The sequence below is a fragment of the Necator americanus genome, chromosome V (genome assembly GCF_031761385.1).
Source record: "Necator americanus strain Aroian chromosome V, whole genome shotgun sequence".
In the NCBI taxonomy this organism is placed as follows: domain Eukaryota; kingdom Metazoa; phylum Nematoda; class Chromadorea; order Rhabditida; family Ancylostomatidae; genus Necator; species Necator americanus.
In genome coordinates, this window is record NC_087375.1 from 25,039,469 (window position 1) to 25,050,711 (window position 11,243).

The 11,243-nt window shown below is 40.0% G+C and overlaps 2 protein-coding genes across 4 annotated transcripts; one reads left to right on the forward strand and one right to left on the reverse strand.

The window, feature by feature from the left end:
- Window positions 1–3,959: 3,959 nt before the first annotated feature.
- RB195_015102 (uncharacterized protein) lies at window positions 3,960–9,816 on the forward strand (the record flags this gene model as incomplete). Of its 3 annotated transcripts, XM_064205647.1 has the most annotated exons (7): window positions 3,960–4,068; window positions 4,598–4,805; window positions 4,862–4,977; window positions 8,990–9,112; window positions 9,245–9,359; window positions 9,445–9,523; window positions 9,610–9,816. In XM_064205647.1, the coding sequence occupies 7 exons, from the start codon at window positions 3,960–3,962 to the stop codon at window positions 9,814–9,816; spliced, it is 957 nt and encodes a 318-aa protein (XP_064061528.1). The 3 variants fall into 3 exon arrangements, with proteins under 3 accessions (XP_064061528.1, XP_064061529.1, XP_064061531.1); XM_064205648.1 differs by lacking the exons at window positions 8,990–9,112; window positions 9,245–9,359; window positions 9,445–9,523; window positions 9,610–9,816 and adding an exon at window positions 5,180–5,247; XM_064205649.1 differs by lacking the exons at window positions 3,960–4,068; window positions 4,598–4,805; window positions 4,862–4,977 and having other exon boundaries at window positions 9,070–9,112.
- RB195_015103 (uncharacterized protein) lies at window positions 5,990–6,709 on the reverse strand (the record flags this gene model as incomplete). Its single annotated transcript, XM_064205650.1, has 1 exon — window positions 5,990–6,709. One exon carries the CDS (start codon window positions 6,707–6,709, stop codon window positions 5,990–5,992), a length of 720 nt encoding a protein of 239 aa, XP_064061530.1.
- Window positions 9,817–11,243: the final 1,427 nt, after the last annotated feature.

The following is an 11,243-nucleotide window of genomic DNA, read 5'->3' on the forward strand; positions in this document are numbered from 1 at the left end:
TATTCTAGTGATATGAGATGTGATAAACACGTGTATACAACTTTTTGTGAAAACGTGTTTAGTGACTAACTCTTCGATGATAATGATATGTTATAGCATCTTGTAATTTCTTGTGTTACTAGTCTCGGCAGTCGGCGCCGCTTTGGTTCTCTCGTTTCTGCACACGCCCTTAATCTTTAGCCGACTCGTTTTCAAGAAAGTGATCACTGTTCTTGTTGAAACACAAACTGTAATCTTGTTCTCTGCCATCAGCTAATTCAGCAGTTTAGTCGGTCGCACTTTAAAAATGATCACTTTGAGATGATGTAAAATGGAGGATTAGAGCTTTTGACTTTAGGTTCCAGAAAACTATCCTTGTGTTGCTATCTTCTCTTTATATTGTAGCTTCATAACATTACATAGAGATATAGTAGTATATTTACAGTATACAAAGATACAAAAATATAACACAAGATTAGCGTCAGGTACATATATAGAAATATGTAGTAGAAACAACGTATTATATTTATTTTCCACTTTTATTCATTTGTGCACTCGACATCTTTCTGGGCGTACTACATATTTACCGACATAGAGGGAAATTGTTTATTTCCTGTTGTCGATGAGAGTTTCTGCATTCTCTTTTCGATACCTATGTATTGCTTGCTTTCACGTGACAGTACCGTCAGTACCTTTCTGAATTCTCTTTTTGTTAGGTAATTTTTAGTCTACTTTTAGTCATATTTCGTCTATAAAAGCTTTGTGAAACGACATTTATTCTTGGTTTTATTCGTCCGAAGTGGCAGGTTGTATTTAATGCGCTGCATGTGATTCGCGGAAGATTTTTGTTAAAATTTTCTGCTTGTGAGAGAACTGAGAGAGTTACTATAAAGAACAAAAAATGTTTTCAGTCTCGGCTCTGCTACATTAACTGTAGATTCACCGAAAAAATTAACTCTTGCATATTTGCACCTTCTTAGAAAACTCTTCAGCAGCTTTTTTCTTGAAATACATCCATGATTTGCCATATGGTGCAAGAAGCTCTTCCGTATAAATATATTCGCATAAAACACCTGTTTTCCCTCTCTCATTTCTCATAACTACTTTTGAAGTAGAGCGTGAATGGACAGCGTTTGAATAAAGACGGTAGGATTTTTATCTTGGAATTAACAAACAAAGAAAATGCAAATTCATTCATTCAGTAATGCAAGAATTCAGTGCCCGTTGAAGCATGGAGTAGAAATTTAGCGCAAATTTTCTAAAGGAGGTTATAAATTGGCAAATATCTTTTTTCTGTCAAATGTTCAAATACTGTTTTCAAAAGAAATCATAGATAATTTTGGCACATTCTGCTCCTGCAAACAGCAGACGCCTCTCTTCCCTTGCACTTGCCTTGCATTTCTACATTTCGTAAGTGTACGGAATTGAGTTTCAAAATGAGTGTAATCATTTTTACCCGTCAGATCTTTATAAGTTAGCTTTACAGTAAGAAGCTTTTCACCAGTTACTAAATGTGTTCACTTTTTGCTTTATTTCCTCTTTCTTCTTTTTTCCATTTTCTCCTTATTGCTGGAACGTCAAACAAATTTCACATATATAGGGAGTCATCTTGCTGTTAGAAATGAAAAAAAAGCACGAACTTTTTGACTTTTGTCTGCTATGCACTTCTTGAAGGCTATCTGCGCTTTTGAACTCTGCAAGGGGTAGTTTCCTCCCATTAATTGTATTGTTACTTTGATCTCACTGGTCTTGTTCAAGACCCACGAGTTCTGGTCTCTTGTGGGAAAAAGCTCACCTAACCTCTTGTATCCTTGGGCTCATGTTTGATCTTTGTTAGCGACTGGAGAGAAACAGTTTTTGTAGCTGAACCTAGTCTCATTCTCTCTCATACGTGATATTTCTACAGAAATTTTGGTTTCTTTAATGTTGATTGCTTTTAGTTCGTTTTTTTTATTTTTCTATTAGTATGTGAATTCAATTCTTGGTTAGAGCTCTAGTAAAGGAGCCACTCAATTGTGTTGATGATTTTTTTCTTACATGTAGATGTCAATATATGCAGTATCGAGAGGTACACGAGTAGTTTTTTCCTTCACAGTATTTGTGTGTGGACAAAAAAAAAACGCTTCTCAAAATTTTCAGAGTTCAAATTCCTCAACGGAATGTTCTCCAGAGACGAAATCCGAGATTTGTTAGATTTGTTAGGGCCGTAACTTTAGGTCAGATATCAATTTTATGCAGTAGAGAGACTTGTTTCATCCAATCTATTACTGCCTCTAGCATATCTATTTGTGTTAAGTGCTTGTGAGAATATCTATTAAACAATGTTTCGGTTATGTTCTATAAAAAAAGTGCACATCATGAACTTGTTCATAGAGGAAGAATAAAGGGGTTATCACCGTTTTTACTCAAAGTTTGATAAATTCGATGGCGTCTCACAGGCACGTTATTAGTCAAACAGCAACATACCCACTTTGGCACGCATTTTTTCTTAATTTCTTGCTGGAGATACCTAGTTCGAATCCAAGAAATTGCAAGCAAACTATCGAATATGCAAAGGATGGAACTTTGAAATCATTGAACCAAAAACCAAGGGGCGAAAAAGGCCCCAAAATAATTGTAACGTGTTGGTGGAAAATATTAATACGGAAAGAAATGAAAGAAATATAGTAGGGTCAAAACGACATGAAGCACGTACGCAATTGCGTACGCGGCACCTCTAGAGGCACTTTGGTGGAACGTAGAGGCCAGAAGCGTGGTGAAACCCTTGCTGGCACCACGCATCGCTACAGTTTGCGATGGTCGCACCTCGATTCCAAGTGCTGCCTCCACCGCGCCGTTTCGAGCGCGTACGCAAATGCACCGCAGCTACACTCGTGATTGATGTCGTTTTGACCCGATCATAAATGCAGGGTGTCTAACAGTCAATGTCACTGCACAATAATTGGTTTGTTGGCCTCCGTTCCTCCTTAGTCTAACTTTCAGTGTGTACGGTCTGGATTCTCTGAAATCTCTTAAAAAGAACTTTATGCTTCTTGGCACATCCTCGTCACTCTTCCCTTCTCTCTCGTCTAAATGATAAAGGATAAAGTCACTGGCGTATTAATCTACTTGGGATGCGTTTTCAGCCATTCGTAATCGTGGAGGTTTTAGAACTCGTGTTGGCCTATACAATGAGTAGCGGGGCCAGCCGATGATCAAGTCGGTGTTTTTATTCTCCCAGACAAGACTGGTCCTGATTTATCGACACTGGTAGGATGGGAGGCTTGGTTGGCGCTAGAGCGGTTTAGAGCCATCGACCATATGGCTACAAGGGACCTCTAACAGACTGCCCCACACCTGCCCTCTCTCGTCATACGAAGTCAAAATGAAGGATCTAAATTGTTAGTTTGCACTCGCAGTTCGCTTCAAGGTTTACGGACAATCGAACAGTGTTTTTTTTGCATAACCTTGCATCATATAAGCTTATCAGTTCGATGCTCGTGATTCAGATGGATTTTCGGACATGTAGAAGTTTTGCTTTTTCGCCGCTGTGTTGTGAACTAATTGACAACATGAAAAATTTGATCGAACGCTGTTTTTTACAATGCACAATTGCTCATTTTCAAGGGCGTTCTGCTAATTTGAGAGCCTTTCAGGTTTCGTGTGAAAAAATCTCCACCCAATTAAGCCTCATAAGAGGAAATCATTCATTTATTCTGCAATGGCATCGTAAAGTCACTTTCATTCATTTGTGTATACTGTAACGTTCACTTAGTCTTTTTATTTCTCAATTCCATGAGTTCTTATTCTATACATTGACTACATTGAGTCTTTACAACCCAAAATCTTATTCTTCTAAATCTAATTTTTCTAATTTCATGGAATTAACCACTTCAAACTTATAACACCATCCTTTTCTCTCATTGTGCTTGGTTGCAGTGAACGAATATCAGTGACATTCACAACTCGTAAATTTTTTAAAGGTGATGCTGAATTTACATATGTACATAATCTTCGTTTTTGTGCTTTCGATATCCGTGTTGGGGTTATTCGGTAACGCAATGGTTTTTTGGGCAGTGAAGAAACACAGGGACCTTCGAACGAAACATGGTGAGAACAACCTGTAATCATTACGTCCTTTTTTCATTCAAATTTTAGCCAAACGCGTTGAAAAAATTTGTTTGATTGCAGGTGAGTTTTTAAGGACCTATCCATTTTACTGGAATAAACGTTGAGAAAAAAAAAGACAAAACGAAAAGGGTTTCTTAGAGGTCGTAGACTCCCTAGCCAAATTCATCTACTTCTTAATTCAATTTCACTTCCATTTTATTGTCAAATAGTACCCGTATACCACTACTTGGTCGTATTTATGTCCATTCTCTTCTCTTTTTAATATGTGTAAGATTAAACACTAGGCACACAACACTAAGTATTAAGATTTCTTTTTGTTGACGTTTTTTTTCGGAACCATAACAATCACGTGACTGGAAACTGAGATCCTGGAGTGAACTTCTGTTTCATCTACATACTAGATATTCTACATTCAGTACAGGTTCTACTCTTAGCAGTACAATTGGTGGACAGCGGGAGAGGGAGACTGACAAGAAAGATAACTTTTCCAAAAGAATGTCTTTTTTAGGTGTATTACTATCGTTTCTGTGCTTGTACCAGTCCCTGGTTCTACTGCTGGAACTATTTTCGAGTAGCCGAAACCTTATTGGAAAAATAACCCATCGCTCGGCATGTTTTTACTCTCTTCTACCTCTGAGTATTGCAGCCAATATCCAACTTACCCTAATATTCGTTATATCACTCGATATCATATTTTTAGTGGTCAGGCCAACAAAGTAGGTTAATTTCTTAGAATACCACTGCTACAGTGGAGACTGAGATATATTTCTAGATACAATATTATTCAAGTCTTCCCTTATGTATATTTGGTACAAGCTCCATGTATCGTATCTGCTGCAGTTTTTCTGATCATGGGTGTTATATCTGTAGACAATGAACGAATTGAAGGTAAGTTCATATAGCGCTGCCAGCTGTAATACGACCTCTCTAATAATTCGTATAACGTGTCACCGGTATCACTTATAGTACCGTTGTTCTTTAAACTCGACTTTTCTTTGTGAGCAACATCTTCTTTCGTATCGATCACATGCAGGTGTTGTTCAGTGGCATCTCTTTAACGATGGACAGAAAGAGGCTTGAATTTTTTTAGTGGACTTCGCAATGAAATCTGGCCAACAGTTTGGCGTACTGCGTCTATATCAGAACGTGACTCCTTGACTTGACCTATGGGGCTCAAATTATCGCTTCGCCGAGGTGGTTCGTCCTTGAGCGTAACTCTGCTAGACCTTCTCTTTCTTCAACAAGAGTTTGTAGGAAATATTACGTCTTGCTTGGACTGCATATCTATGCTGAATGCTCTCACGTCTTCTCTCTCAGTCCAAAGCTTCACTTTCCGGTTAAGCGGCCTTTTAAAGCGTGAACCCGAGAATATCTCAGAACAGGTGAAACAGAGCGATATGCTGGTCTCCTTATTATATGACCAAAGAAGCACAGACAATGTTCTGTAGCCACTTTCGATGGCGGTGCCAGATGTTGATATTTTCCACGTGTCATCCGCCGGTACACCACATCGACTTCCGCGTAAAGGTCTTCATTGTGGCATACCTTAGGTTAAAGGTAGGCATGCAGTAACGAGTAGCCGTGCAATGAGGGCTCTTGATCGCCATAGACGGTGCCGCACAAGTCTCTGATACGTACTGATAGTACATGATGGGACGAGATGCGGTTGGGTAGACTCGCACCCTAATTTCGTTGAAGATCGACTCCACGCACTCCGTTCACGAGTTGGATGCAGAAATAGCCTTAGCACGTCTTTGCTGAATATCTTTCTCACAGCTCGTAGCTCATGGTTCTTCAGCATACAGTATAGGTAAAAAACACATCGACGAGCTCGATTGGTTATCCGTCTACTTTTATTCCTGTTGGAAGTATCGAGAAGAACCACATCTCTTTTCATTTATCAGAGCGTAGACGTGAACCAGAGGCTCCAGCTACCTTCGACATAAGGTCGACAACATGGTGGAGTTTCGCGATCCTTTCCGAAGTTGCACAGGAAGAGTCCTGCAACTGCCCTTTGTCCTGCAACTGCCCTTTGTCTTACTCCAGTTACCACCTCAAATGGTGTTGTATATCCAGTTTGTGTCTGAACTGCAGCAGGTGTTCGTTGATTCATGTCATCAAGCCAGCGAACGAACTTTTCTAATACTCCATCGGCGCGAAGCGCGTTGAAAAGACGGCCTTTATGAGGAGAGTCGAACACGGCTTCAATGTCCAGAAAGGCTAATTGCATTGGCTTCGGGTAGGCTTCGTGAGTTCGGATTCGCTGCCAGATTTCGATCACTCTCCTAAGGATGAACACCTGGTCAATCGCAGATGGGCCGGGACGAAAGCCAGCTTCCTCGTCGCGCAGACGTTGAACATCAGCCAGCAGCTGGGGACTGGAGAACATCTTTTCACTTTGACGTTGTACTCTTCTATTAAAGATTTCTTCTGGTTCTTGTAGTCCCATACCTTTTAAACTTCTTTGCTCTTGATATCTTTCGCCATGTTGTTGCAGCTGCCGATGCAACGTCCTTCCCACTCCATTTTCCTGGCTGAGATCGCCAATGCTGCTGGCCGCGCATACGAATTGTACGGGGATCTTGTCTCCGCACAAGCAAAGGCAGACGTATTTCGGCATTAGAACCGTGAGAGTTTCCCTTACAGGGTACTGGATATAGTTCGTCAAGGAATTTGCATCGCAAACTTTCTTCCTAGATCGGACTCCAAAATAAACAGAAAAACACAAACAGAGACACATTGGTAGGGTTTTATTCCGCATTCTTTGTCTTTGGACCAGCCATGTCGACTCCCGGTTGAAGAGGAACTCCTCGATTCCTCTTGTGGGACCTCATTTTAAAGACCAGAGTCGAATGCGACATCCCCAACAGGGCTGGATTTTTGAAATTCCGGCAGGGGAAGGTCCTCTTCAGGAGGTAGTCGGGTTGAAGTTTGAAGGTATCCACCTTGCGCAAATAACAATGACCACTTGGGGTGGGTATTTCAAACATCACCACATTGGGCTCACCTAAGAATGAGTCTATATTGTTCTCTTTATTGGTTTCCGTAGGTCCATGGACAACTACGATCAAGGATTAACGTCGTCTGCATCCTGGAATCGTAACGAGCCCCATTTAGACGACGTTGCCCCAAATTCCTCCACCGATTTGTTGTCTTTCCTTAGAGCTATCAAGCAACTTCTTATCTTTTTTTTTCTTTAGCATCGCCGCAGTAGATAGTGTAGTCTCTGATATTGATGTATCTCTGATGCGTATGTTCTGTTTATTTATTTATATGAATCCCATCAGCAGGTTGCTACCATTTATCGTCATGGACTTTATGGGAGGACGGAGTGTGTTCGTGAGTGGAGCGTGAGACAAAAGTGCAGAGCTTTAACTTTGTCGAATCTGGAAACCGGATTCATTGGACCTTGCATTGACGTCACTGCTTTCCTTTCGCCAGATTGAGGTGCCGAATGCAGGGACAGTATGAGTCAGTAGTCGCTCATAAAAAACTGAAGCCTTTTGCATCGACACTTACGTTACGTCTTTGTTCAATTACATTTCTTTTTTTTTTGGAGTCGCTCAGTGAAATGAATTTAGAGCACAGTTTGAGTCGACGAAAAACCGAAAAAAAAGACCGAAAATGTGTACGAAGTCTGTACAAGTCGTGACTTCAATTTTGACATTGTTAGGAGGGAATGCTAGGACATCCGCGTTTGCTGCACCAGATGGTGTTATGGACTCTCGTTTCTACCATGTTTGTACTTGCGGGAAAACTCACAGCGCAGATCTAGCAGCTAGAAAAGTTCTTTTGGTTTTGAATGCTTCAAAACTCTGTGTAACTTGATCCAACAGAACCAAACTAACGCAGAATACTGCTTCGCCTCTTTTTATCAGAGGTGGAAGTGCAGGAATTATAGATTCAATTATAGATTCAAGTGCGAATGCAGAGATCCCTCCTACTTCGTGGACAGAATTTTCCTTGCGGGTCGCGGAGAATAGTCCCAAAACTCTTCTTGGCGGGCTTTTACACTGCTACGTAAGCATCTGCGATTGATTGCAAACCATGCTGAAATCCAATGTGGGCTCCATACAGATTATTGTATTTTTGTAACTATTGTGAAAATTTGCTTTGCCCTTTGCTAACGGTAGCTCGCAGATTGCATTACGATTTTTGTCTACGAGATAACACTCTGAAAATCATTTGTATAGCTAGTAAGAAAATATTGGTGTTTTACAAATTTGCTTTGTTATTGCGAATGAATGGACCTTTCTATACGAGGAATGAAATACCAAACTCTAATACTGTTACTCCTTGAAATTGATACACTATTTCATGATCATAGTTTCAAGTTTTTGAGTTACAATGATAATGAAGTAAAGCGGAGAAAACAGAACAAAACAGAAAACAGTTAAGGGAAAATTCCGCAGAAAGATTTTTTCTTTGATACTAAACGACATAAGTTTACGAAATGCACGCTATTTTAAAAGAGCGTCATGTCTGTAGTTTTGCTCTCACTTTCCTGTATTCCGGTAGTTACAAACGTTGAGTGTTGGCGAGTGGGAGCACCATGAAAAAGAGTTTTATCCAACAAATTTAAGGAATCACCCCACAAATCTGGGATGGTGCAGATGGAGAGTTCCTATACAGGGTCGTAGATTATGAAGAGGAGGATGACTCCGTCCATTTTTTCCTAATTGTAGTAAGAAACGGCCGGAAAATAGAAAATAACGCGCCGGAACGCTCGAAGTCGTATCTCCATAATCTACGACTCCGTATAGGCATGACCCACCTAAAACCCGCCCCACCCCAGATTCGTGAGGCGATGCCTTTAACTAACGATGTTAACAGATAGAGATCTTTCGTGGTAGTTTTCCCGCCGTAATGTATTTGGATTATCATAATGTCAATGTTCCAGCATGCAATATATCGCTGTCATACCCACATAAAATTCATTTTTTATGGAATCTATGGGTGATTGGTATTAGTACTGCTATCATGGCTGTTTATACCGTCACCGCTTTAATAATGTGGTTTAGAGGTTTGTATTTAAAAGCATTATCTTTAGGAGAAAAAGTGTTTAGAGAACTGTCAAAAATGTGTTTAATGATTTAATCCAAAGGAGTAAGGTTGCGAGCTATGATTCAATCAAAGCGGAGACTTTACTTTTTAGATTGGCAGAATGTTAGCAAATTGGAGGGGTCCTGCGTCCTAGATCCATCTTTGCGTTACCAAAGAAAAATGATCAGAACACTTTCGGTGTTCATTTCAGTGTTCTTCTGTTCGGGGTAGGCTTTAAACATATGTATTTTGTTTTAAATAGTGTGAATTGTACGTTTTCTATCTATCACAAAATACCTTTTTTGGTTCTAGATTTGCTAGCGCGATTATGATTCTGTCATCTAAACTCATGTTGCATAGTGATTCAGAGGCTGTTGTGGAATCTTACGCTGTGAGTGTCGTTTGCTTTAGCTGATGCTTGTTGCAGGAAGTGTTAATACTTTATACAAATTGCATTCTCAATTTTTGCTATTACAGACAATTCCAGCAGTCATCTCATGTTCTCAAAACTTTTACGTGTACAATGTAACCAGCAAAGACTTCCGAAAGGCATTCAAGAAGAATTTCAATACGTTGTGGAAGTGGAAGAATACCAAGTTCAGCCGTACAAATCCTTTGTTTCAGATCACAATGTCTGGCCGAAAATCCGCTGTAAATGTGATCACAATGAATACAAATAGCTGATATGCGACTTAGCAGTTAATCATCACAATTTTAGCAATTTTTAGGCACTTTGGGGATGCGCTGCGCTCTCAGCGGGAGAGCAAAAAAATCGTTTGTTGAAATCAAACCTCATATCATATGAGGAATTTTCTGCTATGTCCGTTTTTTATTATTACGTATTGGAGAGCGCTCATGGTGTTATTCACAAAAAACAAGGATGTCAAAAGAGTTGTCCTTGAAGTTCTGAATATCGCCAGAATAGCAACTTTTTTATCCTGATTAGATGTTAGCTAGGGAGTGGATGTAGCGCTGTAGTCGATTAGAGGCTCTGCTGCCTACACGGTCGATAGGAGGTTCTAATCCGCCCAAGTGCTCGCCAAGCCTTTCATTCCTGTGGGGTCGATAAACTGGTACCAGACTTGTCTGGGACGATGAAAACACTAACACGTTGCCTAGCCCCCGTAAGTCATTGTATAGGCCAGTTACACGTTCGTAAATCTCAAGCTATTCTGACTTGAAGTGAACGTGGTGGCGCATCCTAAGTGGATCAATTAAAGCCAGACACTTTATACTTTATCCTTTACATAACAACTGAGTATAATGGTGGTAACACTTTCGGTACTTTGGAACAAACTCGACGTAACTTTCCTTTTGATATTCCAACAACTATTTCAAGCTAATACGAAAGAGTTTAACTCTTCAAAATTACTTGGGTTAATTTTAACTGGATCGTGGTACAGATACAAAGAACTGGTTGATCCATGCAGATCTATTTCTATAGGAAAACGCGAAGACGCGGCTCGTAGTTAACAGAGTTACGAGTTGCGCTACGTGGCAATTGCTAACAAAGCAAACATTTTTCTTCTTCTCAACTTCTTTTTAAATTTTTATTGCGATATGCTGTTCAGCTAAAATTTTTGAAATCAAATTTCTGGAGGAATAAACTGAATGGGGAAATATCCTCACTCTAATGTTATCACTGTTACGAAACCAGTACTGTGGCTGACTTCATACTGTTGTTGTAGTGATATCTGTTATTAGGCTAGGAGCTCAGACAGTATTCATTTGTGCTGCACACATCTTCGCAAAGACTGGATGTAGGACCCATCCCGTAGAACGGCTTGTCATCAGCAAGTGTTCTTTGAAAATATTAGTCCAGTGTGAAGTTTTCTTTTCAATGTGCAGCTTTACCTACCACGGGTGATAGATACATGCTACAGCTAGTCCGGAGAAGAACACCTGACTACACATGGTGGGTCCATAACAAATTCGCAAACCATCTGGAAAATTCAGCACTATTCTGATTACTGATATTTATTTTCTCATACAGTAAAGTTCAGATGAAGATATGTGTGTTGGAAAGCCACGTTCACCTTTGCAGAGCGCGATATGTCAAGAACTCTGCTGATAAAGATTGTCTTGGTTTGGTCATTGCAACATTCTATCCG